Source organism: Adiantum capillus-veneris, chromosome 8 (genome assembly GCF_014529385.1).
Source record: "Adiantum capillus-veneris isolate H3 chromosome 8, ASM1452938v2, whole genome shotgun sequence".
In the NCBI taxonomy this organism is placed as follows: domain Eukaryota; kingdom Viridiplantae; phylum Streptophyta; class Polypodiopsida; order Polypodiales; family Pteridaceae; genus Adiantum; species Adiantum capillus-veneris.
In genome coordinates, this window is record NC_140938.1 from 61,695,942 (window position 1) to 61,722,867 (window position 26,926).

The window sequence follows — 26,926 nt, forward strand, 5'->3', positions numbered from 1 at the left end:
TTGTCATTAATGGCTTTGTTTTTAGAGCCTTCAAACAGAGATTTCGTATCTTTTGACAACGATTTTAATGTGGAATGTAAAATAAAATAAAAAATCAAACTTCACTACTTATCGCAAGTTTAATGAACTTACTCACCGAAAGCACCTAAATATAGCCGTTCCGACCTTGTGATAAAGACATTTAACCGCTTGCCGCCAAAATAGGACCATCAAAACCCAAAATAGAAGAGACAAGAGTGCCATACTTTTGTATACGTGTTAAATGATTATTGAACTATTCTTTAATCCTTAGATTAACAACCCCATTCTAACCGTTTTTGGCCCTAATGCTTTCAATGACTTTCAATCCAGAGGTTCTAAGACCCGCAACACATTAGCCACACTCAAATTTCCTGGCAAACCGCCAACATCTAGAATAATGTAGGCTATAATGTGCAAACCTTACTGGTAACTACATATCCAAGCAAATCAAGACATACGCAACTCTCCCACTAAGCAATAAGCATGCCAAAAATTATATGCTCACTCAACTTCATTGCTGTAGCAAAAAATTGATCGATACAAGCTCACTATGAATATTACAAGCAGCATTGAATTACAAAACCGAGTTTACTGCGGCTGTGGGCCACCCAAGCCCATTTTTGTTCCCAGAATTCCAAGCTGCTCAACAAATTCCCTGCCAGAAAGCACCTCAGTTGCTCCATACACAATATTTCTGACAGGTTGTAGTCGTGGGGCAAGTTCCTGCAAACTTAAAAATTCATTGTAGTTCCCGCCGCCAATCATGAAGACGATTGCCTCTTTAAACGGTCCCTGTACATGAGCTTTGGAGCTTGCCTTTGGAGCTCTAGGATCAAATACAAGATAAGCTTCTGTTTCAGGTCCAGGCCTAGCTTCCATGAGCGCCTCGACTGCTCGGGTGACCGCCAACTGCCTACCGCCTGATAGCAAGCTTTTTACACCTGCTGTCACTGCACTCAAGGACTGTCCGTACAACTTCTCAGCCCAATCGACCAGGTTACTTCTGCTTCCTGCGGTAGCTGCAGCCAATGTTGAGTTTAGAGATTTCATTTTCTTCACATACAAATATGATGATAGATCTATATCTGTCTCTCGAAGCGCTCCTTCAATGGCTTCAATTTCTGCTGCAGGAGTTGCTTCCACAGCCAGTAGATAAACAATGGCGGTTCGAAGTTTATCCTCCTTTGTACCCTTGCCCTTTAAAACACCCAACAGAGCACTTCGATCCACACTTCCTCTCCCAAGCATGTCATCTTCAATGTTGTAGAAACCATCTAGAGACCTTGACTTGATCTCTCCAAGCAAGGCTGTGAGAATGTTGGTATGTTTGTCTATCATCTTCTTCCTCTCTGTCAACTCTGGTAGAGAGTTAACCGCACTCATGAGATGCTTCGTGTTTCCAAGAAGCTCCTGTTCGTCAAAATCCATCTCCCCTTTGCTGCTTGTTCTCCTGTTGACAGCCTCAATATCTTGCTTATATTTTTTCAGCTGTGTTTCCACCATCTCTGCAACCTTGGGAAAGGGTGCGCTACTATGTGCCACCCAAAAGGAATCCGAGTCATCTAGCTCATAGGGCTTTCCACCATGCACCACTCTATTCAGCCTCATTCCCAAAACATCATGCACCAATGGTCTATAGCTCCATACATGCTGTAATCCAGCCGTAAGCTCAAAGTTTCTGTCAAAGATGCATAAAATAGGGCGTTGAAAAGAGCTACCAAGATGTCCAGCCTCAGTGAACAAGTTGTTTCGGGTAGCCAAGTGATCCCTCAGTCGGGAATCTAACTGTGTCGCAACCATTTCTGCAGGTCCGCCCTTGGGGCAACGGATGATTGGGACAACTCCTAGAGTGACTATGACACAAAATAGCCCATTCACAATGCCCTCCACGGTCAGCTCTACATCTTTGTCCTGTGCTTGAGGATCGTTAAGCTGCACATAAGTGAGAGGCTGCCCTAGAGAAAACATACCATGTTCTAATGTGACAAACTCAAGATACTGGTCAAATACTTTGGACACGCGTTGAATACAATCTGCCTTTAGGGTGCCAGCTGCAAGATCTTCCAAGAGTGGGCGTGGAATTGATGAGGAGAAATTCAAATGAAAAATCTCATAAACTCCCTTCGATGCATCTTTGACGATCCTCGCCACATTAGCAGCAGTAGGCTGAACAAAGTACACTGCTGGTACATCTGGTATAACTTGCCTCTCTTTGTCAATTGTGAAATAGAGAGTCACTCCATGCTTCCGGAGATCATTAACACGAATCAAAGGAGAAAGAATATCCCGGCAAAAGCGATCTAGGATCAACACTTTATAAACCTCTTCATCAGCTGTGGCGCCACTAGCAACTGAAATGTTTAGGTTGAGCATTTTTACAACAGCATCTGTATTCAAAGGAAAGTTGGGTGAGAAACAGGATGTACTAAAAAATTGAACAATCATCTGAGAGAAGACCGCCTCATGTCAAACTTGCAATATAACTTTGAGCTTATCTAGCATGAAACACACGCAAGAGAGAGTCTTTGCAAAAGCGATCTGAAATCAGCACTCAATTAAACCTCCTCATCAGCTTTGGTGTCACAAGCATGACATTTTCAACGGCATCTTCATTCCAGAGCCTGAACACCACACCCCCTCTTTCGGGCCTTGGCCTATGAGACTTTTCTTCCACCATTAAATCAAAAACACGTCAGTCTAAAAGCACGACTACAAGACGAGGAGGTAAAAATCACCAAGAGATGGAGGCTGAGGTTAAACAGGAAGGTGTGGTAACGCGGGAGCATTGAGAGAGAGAGAGAGAGAGAGAGAGAGAGAGAGAGAGAGAGAGAGAGAGATTTTTAACATCTTCAAAAGGCTGTTCTCCGCCTATGAGACAAATCAATGTACACGTGATATCCTCGTCCCGAAAAAGGAAAAGCTGAACTGAAAGTAAAGACTAGAGCTAAAGCTAACTGACCAACCAGTCCTCTGGGGTGTACAATGAGTGGTGACTATGATGGTGGAGGGAGGAAGGAATGGAGCTCTATTGCTAGGGGTTCAGAATGCAAGACTATATGCAAAGGGTATATAAGTATGCACTCTAGCTAGCTCCATCCTGTCTAGCTGACGTTGAATGCCGAAGAAGCCAATGCCATCGAAGTTGACGCTTCACGAGGGATTGATGCCGCTCTCCGATGCCGAAAAGCAGTGTGTGTGTGAGTGTGTATCAAAAACGCAACACCACCTCTTCCCTCTCTCTCGCCGAGATGTGTGGGTGTGCATGCATACACCTTCCCCTCGGTGAAGAGAGGTCCGGGTAATCAAGAGTAAAGACGGGAAAGTCGTAGATCACGATCCAAAGCCTCCACATACGTGAGAAAACCAGGAAAAAAACAGCAAGCTTCTTCTCTCTCAATTATGTCCAAACCGGCACCGGATCAACCAAAACCGAGCATCCAAGGTGGTCGTATCACCATAGGGCTCTCATACCATGTCAAAGGTGGCAGCGGAAGATGCAATGAAGACAAGAATTGGCTCTTGATCCGGTCGGTGAAACCGGCCCGTAGGGCGGTAAGCTTTAGTCTTCACCCAATCTTTACACTGTTAAACTTTATGACACAAAGAAACTTCACGAATACGCCTATGACTCAAAATTACATTTCAAACAAAACACGGCCTAGGAGCTAAAGTGCTTCCAAGCAGACAGCGACACCCTATAGGCCCCAAAGACTGGCGCCCCTTTCGGTATTTCTTTGTTCTTATTAAACTTGGGAGAAAACCTGCAAATTCCTATGAGCTGTCCCGCTTTTACCGCGCTAGCCCGATTTTGGTAGCATGACCGCAGTAGGAGGCTTCACAGACAAAATCGTGCAAAAGGTAACTTTCCCGGCACATTCGAGCAATTTCCCAAACCTGACCAGAATTTGCAGCACGATGAATTCTCTGTTTTCTGCCCCCAAAAATGTACCAGAACACCTTTACGGTGACCCCCTAGCTTCCCCGAACATCCTTGGGGCATTAGGGATAAATTAGGGTGAAAACCCTAAACCTGCAATACTACACTGCAGGATGTTATGTTCTCAACATATCGATCTGCTTTAAAAATCTTGTCCTTTGTGTGCAAAATGGGAGGAACCTTTATGCCACCCTCAACAATTTCAAAAGGTGTCTTGCTTGTTGACGAATGCATGGTATTGTTGTATGCATACTCATGCATAGGTAGAATTTTTCCCACTCACCCTTGTTATCTGACACATAATATTTCAGTAGATTCAAGACAGTAGAATTAGCCTCTTCCGACTGTCCATTAGTTTGTGAATGAAATGAGGAGGAAAACTTGACCATAGTGCCCAAGTTTTTAAACAAGCCTCTCCAAAATAGATTGGTCATACGAGGATTAAGATCACTCACAATAAACTGTGGCATACCATGGTTCATGAACACATTGTTCATGAATAACCGTGCCATCTAATCAAATTTTATCTTCTTCCAGACAGAAATAAAATGGGCCTGCTTGTTGAACCTGCAAATAACGGTCCATATACCATCATTCCTTGTCGGCGTTCTTGGAAGTTCAAAGATAAAATCCATAGCAATACTTTCCCATTGCTTCTTTGGAATAGGTAGTGGCTATAGCAACCCTGGTGCCTTTTGCCTGTCAAACTCGACCTTTTGGCAAATAACGCATGCTCGCACAAAGGCATCCACATCTCTCCTCAATGTAGGTCAATAAAAGAATGTCTCTAGCGCTTTCACTGTCGCATCTATACCACGATGTCCTACATACGGTGGGACATGGCTCTCTACCATAACTTTATGTCACCATGGCCTAGTGACACATAGTCTGCCATGCATCATCATAAAACCGTCCTTGAGGAGATAGTGCTCATGGCGTTGGCCATCTTGCAACTGTTCAAAGATCCTTGCAAAATCTTCATCAGTAACATACTGTTTCTTCATGTCATCAAGCTCATAACAATAAGGAATTGACACAACTGGCTTTCTTCATAATGCATCAGCCACAACATTCTTCTTGCCTTCCACATGCACAATCTGAAAGTAGAACATAGAGAGAATGTTTATATATACCTTCATAAGTTCAGAATAGTATGAACTCACGAATTATAAGAGGGAATAAAGCACTCATAAAACTATAAAAGCAAGGGACACAAAAAAAGAAAAGAAAAACAAAAACAAACAAACAAACAAACAAAATCACTTTGTTTGCTACGAAACAAAACTAGATAAAACAAAACATTATTAACTTAATTTTTTTTATAGAAAAGACATGTGTAAAATAAGTTGACGCTACGTACTTGGCTTAAAAGTACTCAACTTTAAGCAAAAAAAAAAAAAAAGAATAAGACATCTTAAAAACTTAATCCTAGAAAACAAACTTCACACAACAACTTCTGACGAAACACATTCTTAAGTCCTCAAGTAAGCTAAATATGAAATCAAAAAATGAATACTACTTACAAACCTACGAAGAGCAAAGAACCAAACTTGACAATATGTGATCTCAACTTCGCTGCTTGTCCAAACAGGAAGAATAAGATTATCACCTTTATCATGCATAGTTTGGCCAACAGCTGTAACCGGCCTGTTCAATCCAAAAAGGGCGGTAGACTTTACTTCAAACCTTGATTTAGCTTTCACCCATTATTAGTCGTCTATTTTACCTGTACTTTCAAGACACAACAAAGGGGAGAGGGATACAGGCTGCTAGATTGCACCTGTATGAGTAGACGGACACCAGATTGGCCCCTAACTTAGGCGCCCCTTTCGGTATTTCTTTATTGTTCAAAAGAGGGAATATACGCTGTGGTTCTTTACAAGCTGCCCCACACAACCTTGGCTGAATTTTGACTGTTCTGGCTTGATTTCGGCAGCATAACTGTACTAGAACCCTTCACAGTCAATATTCCCACGCATTGGCCGACTTTCCCGACGCATACGGGCACTTTGCAAAACCTGGCGAGAATCTGCAGCACGCTGAATTCTCTGTTTTCAGCCCTGAAAATGCGCCAGATCACCTGTACAGCGGTCCCCTTGCGTCCCCGAACCTCCGGGGGGTATTAGGGTCTGTTTAGGGCCAAAACCCTAAACCTGCAAAAATACACAGCAGGCTGTAATTTACTGTTTCGGGCTCCGTTTCGCGTGCCGGTCGCATCCGTAGCAAGTCCTCGAGCTCCCGCACCTGTAGGGCTACTTGCCCTTTGAATCGGACGAGATTTCTGGCGTGAAACCTCTCCGAATTCACCTGTACCTGCGGGGGGATTAGCCGCTAGCTAATCCAGTACCTGTGCAAGAGGCTCTTGCCTCGGCAATCGCGCATGAACCCACACAACTGTACATTGGTCAAATGAAGAGCCCACTAGAGGGGCATAACATACTGCCAAAGGGGAGAGAGAGGGCAGTGCGTAGCGTGCAGGGCATCACTCCTGGCACCGCACTGTGCATAAGAGGGAAAGCAAGCACTCCATAGCTCTTAACCTGTGACAAAAACTGAAAATGAGGCTCTCCCCCTCCTAAATTCAGCGCCACTTCTTGTTGCATGAGGCAAGTGCACCAAAAGGTGCCACTTGGCACATTTACAAGCATTTTCCCGTTTCGGGGTTGCCGCCTAAAAATCTCCCAACCGGTAGCTCAGTTGACTTCACGGCAGAGTAAGAAAATGTTCCCTTTGTCATTCCGGAGGTAATGACGCCAACACATTTTCAGGTCCCAAAATAGCAGTTCCCTAAATTTTAGGAGATGCTGCCATTGTATCTTTCTAGGTCATCCGACCCTCTTTGTACACTACGGCCACATCCAGAACTGAAATGTAGCCTCTGTAGCAAAGGATTCCACTTTGGCTAGTCAATGACCCCACTTGGCTAACCATAGTCCTTGTCCAACCTTAGTGCTCCCTTGCCCTCAGGCCTGGACTCCCTCTGGACAGTTCCACACTAGCTATGCAATGCAGGGCAGTTAGATTTCCCGAGGGGTGTTTCCAAAAAGTGAAAATAAATAGATAATAAGAAAGAAATCAACAAAAAGGATAGATAGTAGTCACACGCTGGTGACAACAGCTATGACATCCCTACTCACGTCGTCAGTGCCCAAGAGTAGGTGCAGGTTTATATAGAGGTCATTCATGCTTTGAACATACTCCACAAAACCAACAAGCTGAGTTTCTATCACCCTCCGGAGGTGATGGGCATACTCAGCCATGATAAAGGCTAGCATTTGTCAAGCTATATTAAAAATACTAGAAGCGCTAAAGATCAAAACAACAACATAAGGTGTTATTAAGTCAAATAATAAGTGGGCTTTTTAGCTCCCCACTTCTATTGAATTTACTACTGATTATCTTGAACATTCCAAAAGAAGAAACATTAAAAATAAACTTACTACGATGCAAAAATGAACGAACGTTTTTCATGATTCTTTTGAATGAGTATCCTTTTTCAACTAGTAAAGAAATAAGATGGCAAGATTGAACGACAAAAGTAGATTTACTAGAACAAAGATGAGAAAATCTAAATAGTTGAGAGCAAATGACACCTAAAAGAGAAATGTTCGAAGAAATGTGAGGCATACGGATGATTTTTAGATTGGCATATTCTGGTTCAAGGCGCCTATCATAGATATCTACTTCTAATCCCAAGGGAGTCTGAAAAATCTTAAGGTCTAAAAAGGCACAACAATCACTATTGTGGTACAGTTAAGTTCACAAAACTCCTTGGGATAAATTCCTCCGCCTAAAGAACTCGAATTCAAGTACATAAAATCTTGAAAAGAAGGAACGTCAAGGACAAAAAGATCATCTACAAAGCGTCTTACATTGCATAACTTGTGCAAAAATATTGGGCAAGTGTTAGCAAGGACAAGACGCTCCATAAAATCAAACTCATAAGTAAAAATTAGCAAGAAAAACAGTGCAATTGGTACCCATAGGGATACCAATTGTTTGCTTGAAAAGAGAGTCGCCGATGGGTTATATATAAATTGTCCAAAAGAAAATCTAACCAAGATATGATGTCAATGTCATCTACAATCCTGGTGAATCTCTTTCTTCCTTTGTCTACATCTACATTCTTATTTTTCAACCATAAGAAGTCAAAGTTCAAGGCTTACTTTTCTACTAGCAATGCCTTGTACCTATCCTTCTCAAGCTTGTACGCAAAAACTTTTGAAATAAGAGACTTGACTCTAAATTTAAGGTCCTCCAAATTTAGCTTCGTGTATAGCGTTGTAAAGTCAAAAGTTTGGAGACATAAAGGAGAAGATTTCTCCTTAAGGATTCTTGAAGAGTTCAAAAACTTTAAAACAAGAATCACACCTACTGAATCATTTAAAATCCAACTTGAATCGGTAGATACGTCTGCTTCCTTTAGCATATTTTTCCACAATTCATTTACGCTAGGCAAAATTGCTTTGAAACAATAACTAAGCCATTTGGAAACCTCGGTCAAAGAGGTGTTACAAGAAGCAGCTATAAATCTAGGCTTTATAGGGTTCTTGTGGAACTTCCAAACGGTATATAAAAAAGGTAATTTAGGCTGGCACTTGAAATCAAAAGACTTACAAAAGTCTTGATGTTTCAAGATAACCTCTTGCACTGAAAGATCACAATCATTGTAAGTCTGAGAGTTTACTTCACCTAACAAGCATTCTAAATAGAACTTTTTGCACGTAACAACAAAGTTATTAGAGCACTTATCTACATAAGAAATTACAAAATCACGATGAAATTTCCTAAGAGCATCACGATCAGAAGAAGATAAGCTATTCCTTCCTGAAAAAACGTTCCGATAGCAAGATGCTAATTTCAAAGAAGCTTTCTTGAGGATTACAGACTTCCAATGGGTAAAAATACCTTGAACTCCTAAAGACTCCTCAAACCTTACTAAGAAACTAGAAATTCCTTTTTCTATGGCTTTGAGAAGGCAAGAGTCGTTTGAGGAAGGGAGCCTATATTTAGTACCTCTTGAGAAAAGGTCTTTCAAGGAATCCGAAGGAAGGATAGAACAATCGGCAGTAACTACATGACCCAAAGTTCCATTTACGTAAGAAGAAAAGGCAGTTTTACTACAAGGACAATCAATACTTGAGATTGCTCTAGATAGGTAAATCAATCTCCGTTTGAAATCTCTATAAGCAAAAATTATATGGTCAGAAGGGTCATCACTCTCAATTCTAGAGATTGAAGCCCTGGGGAGACCTTCTACTCTACTAGAAATGGTGTTGTGCAAGACAACTGGATTGATTTCAGGGATAGAAGGCGGATCTGAACGAGAACCTTTAGAAATCCAAGTTCTTTTAAACTGACTTGAAGGGAGAACTAACTCAGGTTTGGAATGCCTTCGCCAAAGCATAGGTTTCTTATCGCAAATTGTCTTATTTTTACGTAAAGAAGACTTTCCTTCCAAGTTGAAACCTTTAGGGAAAAAAGTATGCAAAGTTCTCATCCAAAACAACTCTCGAGGCCACGCTGATTTATAGAACTCTTTAGAGTTTCTAAAATTACCTTCTATGTGCTCAATGGGAAAACAACGGAAAGACTCAAACCCATGTTTTGCTATTGCCCCATACAAAGGTTTCACACTTGTATGCGCATCGCATATGCTTTTCGAATAACTTTGACTGTGTCAAGAAGTATCGCAAGGTCTGATGATCTATCTCGACAACAAAATCAACACCTAACAAGTAGTGCTTCCAACTAGAAAACACATGAATCACAGCCAATAGCTCTTTCTCATAGATTTGCAAAGTCTTTCCGGCCCTTGCAAGATTTTGCTTTCATAAGCTACTACCCAAGCATCTTGCATTAACACTGCCCCAATACTATTGCCACACGCATCACACTAGACCACAAATGACTTCTTGAGATCTGGTAAAACAATTACTGAATAGAAGTCGTCTTTTCCTTTAAGAGATTAAAAGCTGAAATCTATTTTTGTGTCCATTTGAGAGTGACCTCTTTCTTTGCAAAGCATGTAGGGTTGAAGCAATCTGGGCAAAGTTCCAGATGAGTCTTCTGTAGTAAGAGAATAAGCCCAAGAAGCTACGGACATCATGCACAGTCTTCAAGTCTAACCATGTCTTAATTGCTTCAATCTTGGCAGGATCCATTCAAACACCATCCTTTGACACTATATGGCCTAAAAAGTGGATCTCTTCCAAGAAGAATTCACTTTTCTTAGGATTGACAAGCAACCTGTGATTGTTGTGAGTGCGCGTGTGCGGAAGCGTGAGAGAGAGAAAGAGAGAGTACTTCGAGAACAGTGCGTATATGCGCTACATGCTCAGATAGACTTCGGTTGTAGATCAAGATGTCATCGAGAAATACAACAACGAAGTTGCCTAAAAACGGTCTCAACAGATCATTCATCATCTGCTGAAACGTAGCTGGAGCATTGGTCAAACCAAAAGGCAATACCAAAAAATCATAGTGACCATAATACGTATGGAAACCTATCTTAGGAATATCTTCCAGTTTAATCCGAATCTGATGATAGCCTGATCGCAGGTCTATCATTGTAAAATATAACGCTCCATGGAGCAAATCTATCAAATCATCCATACGTGGGAGCGGATACTTATTCTTGACATGTCACGTGACACATCCAACCCTATGTGTCCGTGGACAAGCTATAGCATGACCAGGGTTCAATTCAATCAAGTAAGTCTAGAATAGGAAGTGATCTGGCACTTTTGTGAGTCTGTTCGCAAACCGTACATGCCCAAACACTTAGAGTAGATGCATATCCTCTGGTTGCACATAACATGATCATCAGCATTACCATCAGAATCCATCAGGGGAATTTTCCAGTGCATTAAACCTATTTTCCCTATTTTTGACATTTTTCACTTATTTATTAAGTGACTTTTGTTGGGAACTAGGTACAGCAATTTTGCTAAGATAATATATAAGCAAACTAGAGCTAGCACTTTCTGGCAGAAAAGGCATCAGAAGCATTGCTCAATAGGCAACTTCTCAACAAGAACCAGAAAGCCTGGTGTTTTTCCAGCAAAAAGAAGCCAGCGTTTTCAGCCCCCTAAGACCAACATTTTTGGAGCCAGCAAGTCAGCGATTTCAGCCCTCAGATCCAGCGTTTTGCAGGCCTTGAACCAGCGTTTTTCATCTCTGCAGATCAGCGTTTTCAGCCTTACAAAACAGCAGCCACCCAGCGCTTAGAGGAGCAGCATGGCCACCGTTTTTATGACAGCCTGACTAGCGTTTCTGAACCAGCCACGACAGCGTTTTTGCACTTGCATCACATAGCGTTTTTGAGCAGCAAAGGCAGCGTTTTGCATTGGCAAGGGCAGCGTTTGCAGCATTAGAATTCAGCAGACAAGGACAGTCCAGAAGATAGCAGATTCAGCCTTCGTCGTCGCCACCCTCATCATCGCCGTCGTCCCCAAGTTTAAATCCACCTTGCATCATAGTCTCACGACTTGCATCAGCATCTTGTACCAGATTGTGCAATCAATAGCATAGACCACTCTCGCCATCGAGAGTGGGGCCCTTGGAGGAGGGTTTGACCACTTCTCGGTGTCGTATTCTCTTCTCTCTCTATCTCTCAGTCTCAGCACCTTCATTTACAGTGTTCACTTTGTTTGTGTCCATTGCACTCTCTCACTAAAGGAACGGAAGGCTCTTCCTTCCGTAACTAAAAGGAACCTTGAGCACAGTTCGGAGCACTCATCTTGAGCAAAGTTCAACATTCACTTTCGTTGCACCTCACAATGGTATCAGAGCTTTGGCAGTGTTCTGTATCACTCAAGGAAAGAACCAAAGAATTTTTTTGCTTGTTGCGGTCGCACGTAACCCAAGTCTACTTGGGTATGTCGATTCCTAATCGTGTTTTTGAAGAGTGACAGGAATACCAAGAAAGAAGGGCTTGTCCAGTCTCCCCTTGTGCCTCTTTTCATTCATTGAGAGCGGACCGTGCACTTAGTGGCCGGCCAATCGACGTGAGGTGGGAAAAGCAACCTTGGTGTGAACGCAAGGCCGCAAAGGGATGCGCCTGCGGAAAAGAGCAGAACTCGGGTGAAGAGAAGATCCTTCTCTAGCACAGATTGCAAGCGAAAGAAGAACCTCAAGAACCTCAAGACCCGCAAGAACCTCAAGAACTCAAGAACCCCAAGAACCAAGACCCCCAAGAACCCAAGTTCCTTGTGAACTTAAGAACCCAAGACCACAAGAACCCACGACTTCAGTGGATGGTCATCACTTGAAGCGGAATGGATACTTTGCTTGGACGTGATGAGCATGAGAGAGGCGAAAAATAATTTTCCCCACCGGGAGGTTTTTCCGACCCTCCCCCTTCCCCATCTACGCCAAGGTTGCACTAACTCCTATGGAGACTTTCGACAAGATGATGAGGGACAGGAAGTTAGAAAGCGACGAAATAATGGCAACCATAGAGCATAAATACGAAGACAGAATGGCAACCATAGTGCGTGAGCACGAAGAAAGAGAAGCAAAATTTGATCGCGAGAACAAAGAAAGACGAGCAAAATTTGATCCCGAGAACAAAGCACAACTGCAAGAGATGTTGCGACTCTTTTCTCAAGTTCAAGCACAGATGCAAGAAATTCGGGAAAAGGAGACTCTCTTAGTCTCTTCTTTTCCAAAGCATGACACACAAGATTTGCATGATGATAAGCATGATGAATTGAATGATAATGATACGCGGGATGATTTGAATGACAATGACAAGTATGATGAGTTGCATGATGATTGCGATGTGATTTTTCACGAGCATGATGATTTGTATGATCAAGACGTGATTGTTCACAAGAATGATGGTTTAGTTGATGCTTTTTCTAGCGAAGCTAACCTCGTTGCAGATTCGATCAATCACGAAGAATCGATCTTGGCTTTCGAGTCGAGGTCCACAACACCCCCACATGCCGATTCGATCGATTACGAAGAACCGATCTTGGCTCTCGAGCCTAGGTCCAGAGAACCCTCACAAGAAGTATTGTGTGTACGAATGATTAGTCAGCACGCATTGTTCGAGTGTTTCATTCGTGATTGTTTCCTGTATTTTAGTCAACGTCTTTATGTAATCCCTTTTCCTAGGCATGACATATTGTACGTTGAGCACGTTTTTGTATGGCGTCAAGGGAGATCGCCAATAGCATCCGAATCCCTGAAAGGACTCTTCGCCGGCCCACTCTGATGCGTGGGTCATACGATACTTGAACTTCATAAAGGTTTGCAACGCTTGCTTCTTTGGGCTGCGCCGAAAGCGACAGTCTTCTGTGGCTCCTTCAATGCTTCAACTTCGTCTAGAGTCATGCTTCTTCCTTCTTCAAGAATCTCCTAGGATTTCCAACACAAAAACATGAACATACCCATTCCATGTAGAGTGAACGGAAAAAATGTAATCTTTCTAAAAGACTATGCAAGCAATGTAGATGAACAGATAGACGGAGTGCTAAACCGTTCATCAAATACGTGCAAACAATGGGATCGAATCTTGTCTTTCTGATCTAAATCAATCAACTATGGCAATTCACAACGGAAATGCCCATGCTTGGTGCTCATACTTCTTGTGCTCTTTCGAAAAATGTGTCAAGCCAAGGAAGAGACATGGAATGTGACTTCCTTGAATGCATACTTTTCAGCTTTCCATGAGAAATCCGCATATATTCGTGCTCATTCATGAGCACCAGTACCTCACTTTGAAAAGGAGGGGATGTCACGTGACACATCCAACCCTATGTGATCGTGGACAAGTTACAACATGACAAGGGTTCAGTTCAGTCAAGTCAGTCTAGAATAGGAAGTGATATGGCACTTTTGTGAGTCTATTCGCAAACCGTGCATGCCCAGACACTTATGGTAGCTGCATATTCTCTGGTTGCACACAGCATAATCATCAGCATTACCATCAGAATCCATCAGGGGAATTTTCCAATGCATTAAACCTATTTTCCCTATTTTTGACATTTTTCACTTATTTATTAAGTGACTTTTGTTGGGAACTAGGTACAGCAATTTTGCTAAGATAATATATAAGCAAACCAAAGCTAGCACTTTCTGGCAGAAGAGGCAGCAGGAGCATCGCTCAATAGGCAACTTCTCAGCAAGAACCAGAAAGCTTGGCGTTTTTGCAGCAAGAAGCCAACGTTTTCAGTCCCCTAAGTCCAGCGTTTTTGGAGCCAGCAAGTCAACGATTTCAGCCCTCAGATCCAGCGTTTTGCAGGCCTTGAACCAACGTTTTTCATCTTTGCAAGATCAGCATTTTCAGCCTTACAAAACAGCAGCCACCCAGCGCTTAGAGGAGCAGCATGGCCAGCGTTTTTATGAAGGCCTGACTAGCATTTTTGAACCAGCCAGGACAGCGTTTTTACACCTGCATCACATAGCGTTTTTGAGCAGCAAAGGCAACGTTTTGCATTGGCAAGGGCAATGTTTGCAGCAGTAGAATTCAGCAGACAAGGATAGTCCATAAGATAGCAGATTCAACCGTCGTCGTCATCCTAATTGTCGCCGTTGTCCCCAAGTTTAGATCCACCTTGCATCACAGTCTCACGACTTGCATAAGCATCTTGTACCAGATTGTGCAATCAATAGCATAGACCACTCTCGCCATCGAGAGTGGGGTCCTTGGAGGAGGGTTTGACCACTTCTCGGTGTCGTATTCTCTTCTCTCTCTATCTCTCAGTTTCAACACCTTCATTCACAGTGTTCACCACTTGTTTGTGTCCATTGCACTCTCTCACTAAAGGAAAGGAAGGCTCTCCCTTCCGTAAGTAAAAGGAACCTTGAGCACAGTTCGGAGCACTCATCTTGAGCAAAGTTCAACATTCACTTCTGATGTTGTCCCCAAGTTTAGATCCACCTTGCATCATAGTCTCACGACTTGCATCAACATCTTGTACGAGATTGTGGAATCAATAGCATAGACCACTCTCGCCATCGAGAGTGGGGCCCTTGGAGGAGGGTTTGACCACTTCCCGGTGTCGTATTCTCTTCTCTCTGTCTCTCAGTCTCAGCACCTTCATTCACAATGTTCACCACTTTGTTTGTGTCCATTGCACTCTCTCACTAAAGGAACGGAAGGCTCTCCCTTTCGTAAGTAAAAGGAACCTTGAGCACAGTTCGGAGCACTCATCTTGAGCAAAGTTCAACATTTACTTCCGTTGCACCTTACATGACAGTAAGCTTATTTAAGCCCTTCTAATCCACGCAATAGCGCATAGTGTTATCCTTCTTTCAAGAAAGTAACACTTGCGCTCCCCACGGGGATTTACTTGGCCGAACAAAACCTCTGTCGAGATAATCTTTCAGCTGCCATTGAATCTCATCCTTCTCGGTTTTACTAAACCGATAGGGTTGTTTTGAGAAGGACTGACTACTAGCCACCAACTCTATGCCATGATCTACTCCTGTCAAAAGCGGCAAGCCACGAGGTAGATCATCAGGAAAAACATCCTTGAAATCAATCATGATTTCTCGGATAAGGTTAGATTCGTCGGAATCCCCAAGTTCAACAGAAGAACATGAAACATGTTTTACGAAATTCAGTGACAGAAGTACCAAGCACTAATGAATCAAACCAAGCAAATGGTATACATTGATAAAAGTCAACATCAGAAGAATTTGTATCTTTATACATTTCCAAAGCAGTAACAACTGGTATTGCAAAACCATTATTTACAAATCTGATTACAAAGCGAAACAGATACATGAGGCATGTCCTACTTAACAAAAACAAGAGTGATGTACATAGTCTATATACAATGAGTTTTGTTTATCATAAAACCAAGAAGTTCCTAAAATAACATCTGCTATATCCAGACGCATGATGTGGAAATCCAGGTTCTCTTTGTAATCAGCTAGCTCGAGTGACAAATCTGGAACCATCTGATTTCGTACATCCGTATCCTCGCCACGAGCAATCTTCACGCGATACGCATGGTCACTGTCCCGCGTCTATAGGCTCAGTTTTTGCACCAATTTTGCATCCACAAAAGTGTATGAGCTTCCATTATCAAGGAGTACGGTCACGTCATAACCATTGATCTTCCCCGAGAAACGGAGAAGATCGTGCTTATCAAACACTTCAGTGCTAAAAGTACAATTAGTACATGAACTTTGCGTAAGTGATGGATTTCAACTTGAATGACATCAGAGTTACTTGAGATCTCGTGAATCTGAACTGAAGGACGACCTTGCGGTTTCTTTGTCTTCTTCTTGGGGCAATCCTTGATTTGGTGACCTGTTCAGCCACATCCGAAGCAAGCCCCCTTCTTCACTGCATCAGCAACTGAAGCATTTTTAAGTTTCTTCTTCTCCTGAGATGTAAGGTGCATCGGAAGTGAATGATGAACTTTGCTCAAGATAGTGCTCTGAACTGTTCTCAAGGTTCCTTTTACTTACAGAAGGGAGAGCCTTCCGCCTTTTAATGAGAGAGTGCAAGTGATCACAAACAAAGTGGATAAACACTGTGAATGAAGGTCATGCGATACTTGAACTTCATAAAGGTCTGCAATGCTTGCTTCTTTGGGCCGCGCCAAAAGCGACACAAAGTCTTCTGTGGCTCTTTCGATGCTTCAACTTCGTCGATAGTCATGCATCTACCTTCTTCAAGAATCTCCGAGGATGAAATTTCATAAAACCACTTCCAACACAAAAAACATGAACATACCCATTCCATGTAAAGTGACAGGAAAAACACTGTTCTTTCGAAAAAATTGTGCATACAATGCAAATGAACAAAGTGACGGAGTGTCAAACCATTCATCAAACACACGCAAACAAGGGGGTCGAAACTTGTCTTTCTGATCTAAATCATTCAACTGTGGCAAATCACAATGAAAATGACGATGCTTGGTGCTCAATCCTTCTTGTGCTCTTTCGGATACGGTGTCATGCCAAGGAAGAGACATGGAATGCGAATTTCTTGAATGCAAACATTTCACCTTTTTATGAGAAATCCGCATACATCCGTGCTCATTGATGAGTGAATCATGCTGAGCGTACAATATGTCATGTCTATGAAAAGGGATCACATAAGGATAATGACTAAAATATAGGAAAGCATCACGAATGAAACACTCGAACAATGCGTGCTGACTAATCATTCGTACACATAATACTTCCTGTGGGGGTCCTTTGAACCTAGGCTCGAGAGCCATGATCGGTTCTTCGTGATTGATCGAATCTGCAATGAGGTTAGCTTCACTAGAAAAAGTATCTACTAATCCATCATTCTTGTGAACAATCACATCTTTTTCCTGCAAATCATCATGCTCGTGAGAAATCACATCTTGATCATGCAAATCATCATGCTTATCATTATCATGCAATTCATCATGCTTATCATGTGTGTCATGCTTGGGAGAAGACGAGACTGAGAGTGTCTCTTTCTCTTGAATCCTTTCAATCTTCGCCTGCACATTAGAAATGAGAGATGAAGAATGAACAACTTGCTCTCCACGAATGACGAGGAGAGAGTTACTTTTGGCACTGAAAATGAACATATTTTCTGCCCAACAATGAGAGGGTTATGTTCACGAAACCATCGAATGCCCAAAAGCATATCACATCTTGAAAGAGGAGAGACTAAAAATTTCTTGCGGAAGGACACTTGTTGAACAGTGAACAAAACATTAAGGCACTCTTGCATGATGAGAGAGTCCATACCGAGAGAGAAGCCAGACACCTCGAAAGGAGATGTCTTGCGAACCTCCAAGCGGGCTCTTTCGATAAGAGAGTCACTAATCAAATCATGCATACTGCCTGGGTCAAACAATATGACAAAACGCTGACCATTCACATGACCATAGCACTTAATGAGAGACTCATCAATGGGAGGATCATGAGAGACTTGGGTCACACTCGTGTTCTCATTTATTGCATTGACAGAGGAAGTGGGTTCTGTGGGTTCTTTAGTTTCATTAGATTCAAGCTTAGGACATGTTCTTTTTATGTGACCCTTGATGTGACAATGAAAACAACGACCTTCCTTAGAATAAATGCTTTGTTCTTCCAACGTGATGCATCCTCCTAAATTTTTTTTCCTGCCATTTCATCTGGAGTGAGCTTAGGTTTAGCAATTGTGGTAGCTTTACCCTTAGGTTCATTTTGAGAGTTCTTTTCTGAGAGACTATTGGAAGACTAGTTAGAAGAGTTACCGTTCTTACCATTCTTACCGTTCTGAGAGTTTTGCGAAGTATGAGAGGTACTTGTGGAAGTCTTGTTTTCCTTAGGCTTTCCCTTGTTGTGCTTTATCTCCTGTGCGAGATCAATAGCTACTGCCTTGTTGAGATCGATTGGATCGAGCACCTCGACATCATACTGGATATACTCGTCCAATCCATAAAGGAATGCCTCTTTACGCTTCGCATCCGATTTGTGTAATTGAGTGCCGAGCTACAAAACACGATTAGAGAAAGACATAACTCGCATACCATTTTGCTTGAGACCGCGCCAATCGTCCTTCAATCGTGCGAGGTACTGTGGTGGCATAAACCACGCCTTGAGCTTGTCTTGGAAGTCGGCCCAATTGAAAGAAAGGGGCTCGCCATCCTCGGCTTCCTCTAAGTGCGCGGTCAACTGTGCCTCTTGCCATGCGTGGTACCAATTAATGGCATCACCAGCAAGGTACATAGATGCCGTCAAAACCTTACTATTTCCTGTCTTCTTAGTTGTCACAGAATAAGCATTAAATTGATGTAACTAAGAATGAATAACCGTAGCATCCATCTTACCATCATACTTACTGAGAGTCAACTTCTCTGTGACTTGGTTGTTGGAGTCCGAACCTCCGCTTGCGCCAATTCATGAACTACCAACATCTTTGGCTGGCTCGGACTTCGAGGTGAGAGCCTGTCGGACCAACTCTTGCATGCGTAGGTCTCTCTGCACCTCGCGTTTGTCTTCGGCTTCCAAGCGCGCTTGCTCAATAGCCGCCTTTCTTTCTGCTTTTCTTTCTTTTCGTTCATCGCGCTCGCGTTCCAAGACAACGCGAGTCGCTTCTTGTCGTGCCATCCTGTCCATCATCGACTTGACCAAAGCTTCCATAGAATTGGGTGCAAACCGTGGAGTAGTTGAAAAAGGGGGAGGATAGGAAAACCCTCTTGGTGGGGAAAACTCTTCTTCGCCACTCCCATTGTCACGTGACACATCCAACCCTATGTGTCCGTGGACAAGCTACAACATGATCACGGTTCAGTCAGTCTAGATTTAGAGATGATCTGGCACTTTTGTGAGTCTATTCGTAGACCGTGCATGCCCAATCACTTAGTGTAGATGCATATCTTCTGGTTGCACACAGCATGATCGTCAGTATTCCCATCAGATTCCATTCGGGGAATTTTCCAATGCATTTAGCCTATTTTACCTATTTTTGACATTTTTCACTTATTGTTTTTAAGTGACTTTTGTTGAAAAGTAGGTAGGGCAATTTTGCTAAGTTTGTATCTAAGCAAACTAGAGCTAGCACTATTTGGCAGAAGAGGAAACAAGAGCCAAGCTCAGTAGGCAACTTCTCAACAAGACCTTGGCGGTTTCTCCCACCAAGCAAGCAAGAACTTTAGCCCCTAGCGTTTTTCCTTCCACAAGCCATCGCCAGCAAGTTCCAGATCCTAGCGTTTTGGATCAAGTTTGCCATCGCCAGAAGACCCCAGCAAATAGCATTTTTGCATCAGTAACCATCGCCAGTAGAAGACCTTCCCTAGCGTTTTTGGAAACTCAGCATGCCTAGCATTTTGAAGAGCTACAACTGCAGCGTTTTTCAGCAATGAAGTAGTTGCAAATTCAGCCCTCGAAAAGTAGCACATTTAGCCCCTAAAGAAGTAGCAGATTCAAGCCGGAAAGACCATCAGTTTTCAGCCTAAAGATACCTCAGTTTTCAGCCCTAAACCTGCAGATTTTCAGCAACAAAGACCCACAGAAAACATCCCCTAAATCAGCGTTTTTGGACTAGTCACAGATTTCAGCCCATAGCATTTTCGGACAGCAGTAGAAAGATTGCAGATTTCAGCCCTTCGGTCGATCTCGTCATCGTCGACATAGCCTAAACTTGCATCAGTCCCATGCATACAGTTTGTACAAGTTTGTGCAATCATAAGTAGACCACTCTCACTGACGAGAGTGGGGCCTTCGGAGGAGGGTTATACGTCTCTGGTGTCGTATCTCTCTTCTCTCTCTATCTCTTCAGTCTCATTCACTTGCACGCACAGTGTCCATTCACTTTTTTTGTGATCATAGCACTCTTCTCATTAAGAACGGAAGGCTCTAGCTTCCATAAGAACAAAAGGAACCTTGAGCACAGTTTGGAGCACTCATCTTGAGCAAAGCGCAAACATTCATTCCGCTGCACCTAACATTGGTATCAGAGCTTTGGCAGTGTTCTGTATCACTCAAGGAAAGAACCACAAGAATCACAAGAATTTTTTTTTCCTTGTTGAGGTCGCACGAACCCAAGTTCGCTTGGGCGTGTCAATTCTTAATCGTGTTTTTGAAGAGTGACAGGAAACCCAAGAAAGGAGGGCTTGTCCAGCCTCCCCTTGTGCCTCTTTTCACTCATTGAGAGCGGACTGTGCACTTAGCGGCCGGCCAATCGACGTGAGGTGGGAAAAAGCAACCTTGGTGTGAGCGCAAGGCCGCAAAGGGGTGCGCCCGCAGAAAAGAGCAGAACTCGGGTGAAGAGAAGATCCTTCTCGAACACAGTTTGCAGGCGAAAGAAAACCTCAAGAACCTCAAGACCCTCAAGAACCCAAGAACCTCAAGAACCCAAGTTCCTCGTGAACTTAAGAACCAAAAATCATAGTGCATGGTCGTCACCCGAAGTGGAATGGATACTTCGCATACAGGTGATGAGCATGAGAGAGGCACAAAGAATTTTCCCCACCAAGAGATTTTTCCGACCCTCCCCCTTCGCTATCTACGCCACAAAGTGTACCAAACCCTATGGAGGCAATGGTCAAACAGATGATGGACATGATTGCCAAACAAGAAGAGAATCGCATGAACCTGATGGCCCAACAACAAGAAGCGAATCGAATTGCGTTGGCACAACAAGAAGCAAATCGCATTGCTTTAGAACGCGAGCGCGATGTACGAAACGAAAGAAAAGCAGAAAGAAAGGTCGAGCGTGAGGCTCAAAGAGAACTACGCACTCAGGAATTGGTTCGACAAGTACTTGCCTCGAAGTCCGAACCAGCCAAAGATCGTGAGAGTTCCTCAAGTGACGCAAGCCACGATACGGATTCCAACCATCCAGTCACAGAGAAGTTTACTTTCAATAAGTATAATGGTAAGATGGATGCTACGGTTATTCATTCTTGGTTGCATCAATTTAATACTTATTTTGCGACAACTAAGAAGACAGGAAATAGCAAAGTTTTGACGGTAGCCATGTACCTTGCCGGTGATGCCATCAATTGGTACCACGCATGGCAAGAGGCACAGTTAGCCTCGCACCTAGAGGAAGCCGACGAATTCACGCCCCTTTCCTTCAATTGGGCTAATTTCCAAGACAACTCAAGGCGCGGTTTATGCGACCTAAGTACCTCGCACGATTGAAGGACAATTGGCGTGCTCTCAAGCAAAATGGTATGCCGGTTATGTCTTTTTCTAATCGTGTTTTGCAACTTTGTACCCAATTACGCAAGTCGGATGATGAGCGCAAAGAGGCATTCCTTTATGGATTGGACGAGTATATCAAGTTCGATGTCGAGGTGCTCGATCCAATCGATCTCAACAAGGCGGTAGCGATTGCTCTCGCACAAGAGATGAAGCACAACAAGGGAAAGCCTAAGGAGAACAAGACTTCCACAAGTACCTCACAGACTTCTCAAAACCCTCAGAACGGTAAGAATGGTAAGAATGGTAACTCTTCGAACCAATCTTCCAGCAGTCTCTTAGAAAAGAATTCTAAGGGTAAGGCTAACACAATTGCTAAACCTAAGCTTACTCCAAATGAAAAGGTAGCACAAGGAATTGTAGGAGGATACATCACGTCGGAAGAGCAAAGCACTTATTCTAAGGAAGGTCGTTGTTTTCATTGTCACATTAAGGGTCACATAAAAAGAACATGTCATAAGCTTGAATCGAATGAATCTAAAGAATCCACAGAACCCACTTTCTTTGTCAATGCAATTAATGATAACACGAGTGTGCCCAAAGTTTCTCTTGACCCCCCCATTGATGATTCTCTCATTACATGTTATGGTCGGGTGTCGGGGCAGTGTTTTGTCATATTGTTTGACCCAGGTAGTATGCATGATGTGATCAGTCCCTCTCTTGTTGAGAGAGCCCGCCTAGAAGTTAGTTAGAGATCTCTTCTCGAGGTCTCTTGCTTTGTTCCCGATATGGACGCTCTCATCACAAAGGAGTGTCTTGGTGTGTCGTTTGCAATTCAACAAGCTGCCTTCACTAGAAGATTTGTTGTCTCTCCTCTCTCAGGATATGATATGATTTTGGGCATTCGATGGTTTCGTGATATTAACCCTCTCATTGATTGGGAGGCTAACACTTTCACTCTCAATGCCAAAAGCGATTCTCCCATTGTCATTCATGGAGAGGACATTGTTCATTCTCCCTCTCTCATTGCTAATATGCAGGACAAGATTGAAAGGATTCATGAGAAGGAGACTCTCTCAGTCTCTTCTTCTCCACAGCATGACACACAGGATTTACATGATTATGAGAAGCATGATGATTTGAATGACAATGATTTGTATGATGATTTGGATGACAATGACAAGCATAATGATTTGGATGATCAAGATGTGATTTCTCACAAGCATGATGATTTTCATGAAGATGATGTGATTGTTCACAAGGATGATGTGTTAGTTGATGCTTTTTCTAGCGAAGCTAACCTCGTTGTAGATTCGATCGATCACAAAGAACCAATCTTGGCTTTCGAGTCGAGGTCCAAAGAACCCCCACAGGACGATTCGATCATTCAGGAAGAACCGATCTTGGCTCTCGAGCCTAGGTCCAAAGAACCCTCACAGGAAGTATTATGTGTTCGCATGATTGATAGGCATGCATTGTTCGAGTGTTCCATTCATGATCGTTTCCTGTATTTTAGACACCGTCTTTATGTGATCCCTTTTACTAGGCATGACATATTGTATGTTGAGCACGTTTCACTCATGGATGAGCATGAATGTATGCGGATTTTTTATGAAAAGCTGAAAAGTATGCATTCAAGGAAGTCACATTCCATGTCTCTTCCTTGGCACGACACAGTTGTAGAAAGAGCACATGAAAGTATGAGCACCAAGCAAGGGCATTTCCGTTGTGAATTGCCATAGTTGATTGCTTTAGATCAAAAGAGAGAGATTCGGTCTCATTGTTTGCGTGTGTGATGAACGGTTTATCACTCCGTCTCTATGTTCATCTACATTGCATACACGGTCTTTAGAGAAGACACGATTTTTTCCACTCACTTTACATGGAATAGATATGTTCATGGTTTTGTGTTGGAAATGGTTTCAAGAATTTTCAGCCGTGGAGATTCTTGAAGAAGAAAAAAGCATGACTCTCAACGAAGTTGAAGCATCGAAGGAGCCACAGAAGACTTTGTGTCGCTTTCGGCGCGGCCCAAAGAAGCAAGCGTTGCAGACCTTTATGAAGTTCAAGTATCGTACCACCCACACATCAAAGTGGGCCAGTGAAGAGTCCCTTCCAGGATTCCGGATGCTATTGGCGATCTCCCTCAACACCATACAGTTTGGTACCACTTTGAAAAGGAGGGGATGTCACGTGACACATCCAACCCTATGTGTCTGTGGACAAGCTACAGCATAATCAGGGTTCAGTCAGTCCAGTCAGTCTAGATTTAGAGGTGATCTGGCACTTTTGTGAGTCTATTCGTAGACCGTGCATGCCCAGTCACTTAGTGTAGATGCATATCCTCTGGTTGCACACAGCATGATCATCAATATTCCCATCAGATTCCATTCGGGGAATTTTCCAATGCATTTAGCCTATTTTACCTATTTTTGACATTTTTCACTTATTGTTTTTAAGTGACTTTTGTTGGAAAGTAGGTAGGGCAATTTTGCTAAGTTTGTATATAAGCAAACTAGAGATAGCACTATTTGGCAGAAGAGGCAACAGGAGCCAAGCTCAGCAGACAACTTCTCAACAAGACCTTGGCGGTTTCCGCCACCAAGCAAGAAGAACTTTAGCCCCTAATGTTTTTCCTTCCACAAGCCATCGCCAGCAAGTTCCAGATCGTAGCGTTTTGCATCAAGTTTGCCATCGCCAGAAGACCCCAACAAATAGCATGTTTGCAACAGTAACCATCGCCAGAAGACCTTCCCTAGCGTTTTTGGAAACTCAGCATGCCTAGCGTTTTGAAGAGCTACAACTGCAGCGTTTTTCAGCAATGAAGTAGTTGCAAATTCAGTCCTCAAAGAGTAGCAGTTTCAGCCCCTAAAGAAGTAGGTAGATTCAAGCCTAAAGATACCTCAGTTTTGAGCCTAAAGATACCTCAGTTTTCAGCCCTAAACCTACAGATTTTCAACGACAAAGACCCACAGAAAACAGCCCCAAATCAGCGTTTTTGGACTAGTCGCAGATTTCAGCCCATAGCGTTTTTGGACAGCAGTAGAAAGATTGCAAATTTCAGCCCTTAGGTCGGTCTCGTCATCGTCGACATAGCCTAGACTTGCATCAGTCCCATGCATACAGTTTGTACAAGTTTGTGCAATCATAAGTAAACCACTCTCACCGACGAGAGTGGGGCCTTCGGAGGAGGGTTATACGTCGTCTCTGGTGTCGTATCTCTCTTCTCTCTCTATCTCTCAGTCTCATTCACTTGCACGCATAGTGTCCATTCACTTTGTTTGTGGTCATAGCACTCTCTCATTAAGAACGGAAGGCTCTACCTTCCATAAGAACAAAAGGAACCTTGAGCGCAGTTCGGAGCACTCATCTTGAGCAAAGCGCAAACATTCATTCCGCTGCACCTAACACCCATGCTCACCGCCTCCATGCGAAGTATCCATTCCGCTTCGGGTGATGACCATGCACTTGAAGTCTTGGGTTCTTAAGTTCACGAGGAACTTGGGTTCTTCGGTTCTTGAGGTGTTCGGAGCACTCATCTTGAGCAAAGCGCAAACATTCATTCCGCTGCACCTAACACCCATGCTCACCACCTCCATGCGAAGTATCTATTCCGCTTCGGATGATGACCATGCACTTGAAGTCTTGGGTTCTTAAGTTCACGAGGAACTTGGGTTCTTGGGTTCTTGGGTTCTTGAGGTTCTTGAGGGTCTTGAGGTTCTTCTTTCGCTTGCAATCTGTGTTAGAGAAGGATCTTCTCTTCACCCGAGCTCTGCTCTTTTCCGCGGGCACACCCCTTGGCGGCCTTGCGCTCACACCAAGGTTGCTTTTTTCCACCTCACGTCGATTGGCCGGCCGCTAAGTGCACACCAAGGTTGCTTTTTCCCACCTCACATCGATTGGCCGGCCGCTAAGTGCGCGGTCCGCTCTCAAGAGAAACAAGGGGAGATTGGACAAGCCCTTCTTTCTTGGGTTTTCTGTCACTCTTCAAAAACACGATTAGGAATCGACACGCCCAAGAGGACTTGGGTTACGTACGACCGCAACAAGCAAAAAAAATTATTGTGGTTCTTTCCTTGAGTGATACAAAACACTGCCAAATCTGATACCAATGTAAGGTGCAGGGGAAGTGAATGCTGAACTTTGCTCAAGATGAGTGCTCCGAGCTATGCTCAAGGTTCCTTTTACTTATGGAAGGGAGAGCCTTCCGCCTTTTAATGAGAGCGTGCAAGTGATCACAAACAAAGTGGATAAACACTGTGAATGAAGGTGCATGAGACAAATCTCAGCCTCATGTCCCAAATGGCAAGAATTGATTCCATTTCTCAACTCAATATTAGAAATGAGCTCAAGGCCGTTGAGACTTATAAAAACTATTCTTGAGTGAGGTCGGGGGCAGTTCTCTACGAGTTATATATATATGCATACATGAATGATTAAATAGACATGTCTAAATTTTCCTTTGAAAGCACATGCATACATAACATCTGCTTGATCGTGCATAATGTAACTCAATGAAATCACTAGTGCCCAATACACATGCCTTCATAAGGTCACAAACATTTGTACTTCATTACAAAAGTCACACTCATACAGTACTACTGCCCAGTAATGAGTGTAGACATAGCATAATACATGGCCGATCACTCTCTAACCACACAGTGAGTAGTATGCATTTTATAATAGGTCTACTCACATCCATGAGAGGTTCCATGCAAACTTTAAACCTAGCACTAAGGAAAAGAATCAGATACAAAAACTCAATCCACTACAAAGTAATTAACAAGGCACATGGATGGGAAGGATTAATGAATATGAATAATCCCCAACTCAGCCATATATTTCAAAACTTGAAATGTTAATGTCATCATATAGCCATTGAACCATACATCTAAATGATCGCAAACATGCCCAGTTTCTCGTTTTTGATATGGTGGAGACGAATTAAGCTCAAAGTCTATTTGCAACAAAACACGCTGCACATGCAACACGTTAACTCCTAACAGAAGCTAACATGTAGATCTCTACACGAACGAGGCCTGCTAAGAATCATTCCGCCAACTATCCATGTGCAAAACAGACAGAGCATGCAGCTATAAATGCCATTCAAAACTGCCCCATTCTAGTACTAGCCATAAACATTTCTGCAGATCCGGTGAACGTGTGAGTGCAGATCCACGATCCAAATGCTGCTAGTCATAGAGAATAATAGGAGTAAACAAAAGCACTCAGAGCACCTGTCTGCTTTTGGCGTAGAGAGAGCGCCATCACGACGACGGACGCGGTGGCACCTTGGTTGCGAGTGACTTGGGATCAATTCTTCAATCCCCGTTTTAACAGTAATTCAGAACTTTACCTACCTCTTTTATAAGGCATCGGGAAAAT

At 43.1% G+C, this 26,926-nt stretch overlaps 1 protein-coding gene across 1 annotated transcript; it reads right to left on the minus strand.

Moving 5' to 3' along the window:
- Positions 1-501: 501 nt before the first annotated feature.
- ATSLY1 (Sec1/munc18-like (SM) proteins superfamily) lies at positions 502-26,926 on the minus strand. The gene is made up of 2 exons (XM_086517999.1): positions 26,779-26,926; positions 502-2,408 (listed from the first exon to the last, which is right to left on the minus strand). The coding sequence occupies exons 1-2, from the start codon at positions 26,807-26,809 to the stop codon at positions 610-612; spliced, it is 1,830 nt and encodes a 609-aa protein (XP_086374125.1). The 5' UTR covers positions 26,810-26,926; the 3' UTR covers positions 502-609.

Bases quoted from the DNA above. Each gene is read 5' to 3' on its own strand.
- ATSLY1 (XM_086517999.1), bottom strand. From the start codon at position 26,809: ATGGCGCTCTCTCTACGCCAAAAGCAGACAG. The intron at 2,409-26,778 runs GTGCTCTGAGTG...CTTTGAATACAG, and splicing joins TCTACGCCAAAAGCAGACAG to ATGCTGTTGTAAAAATGCTC.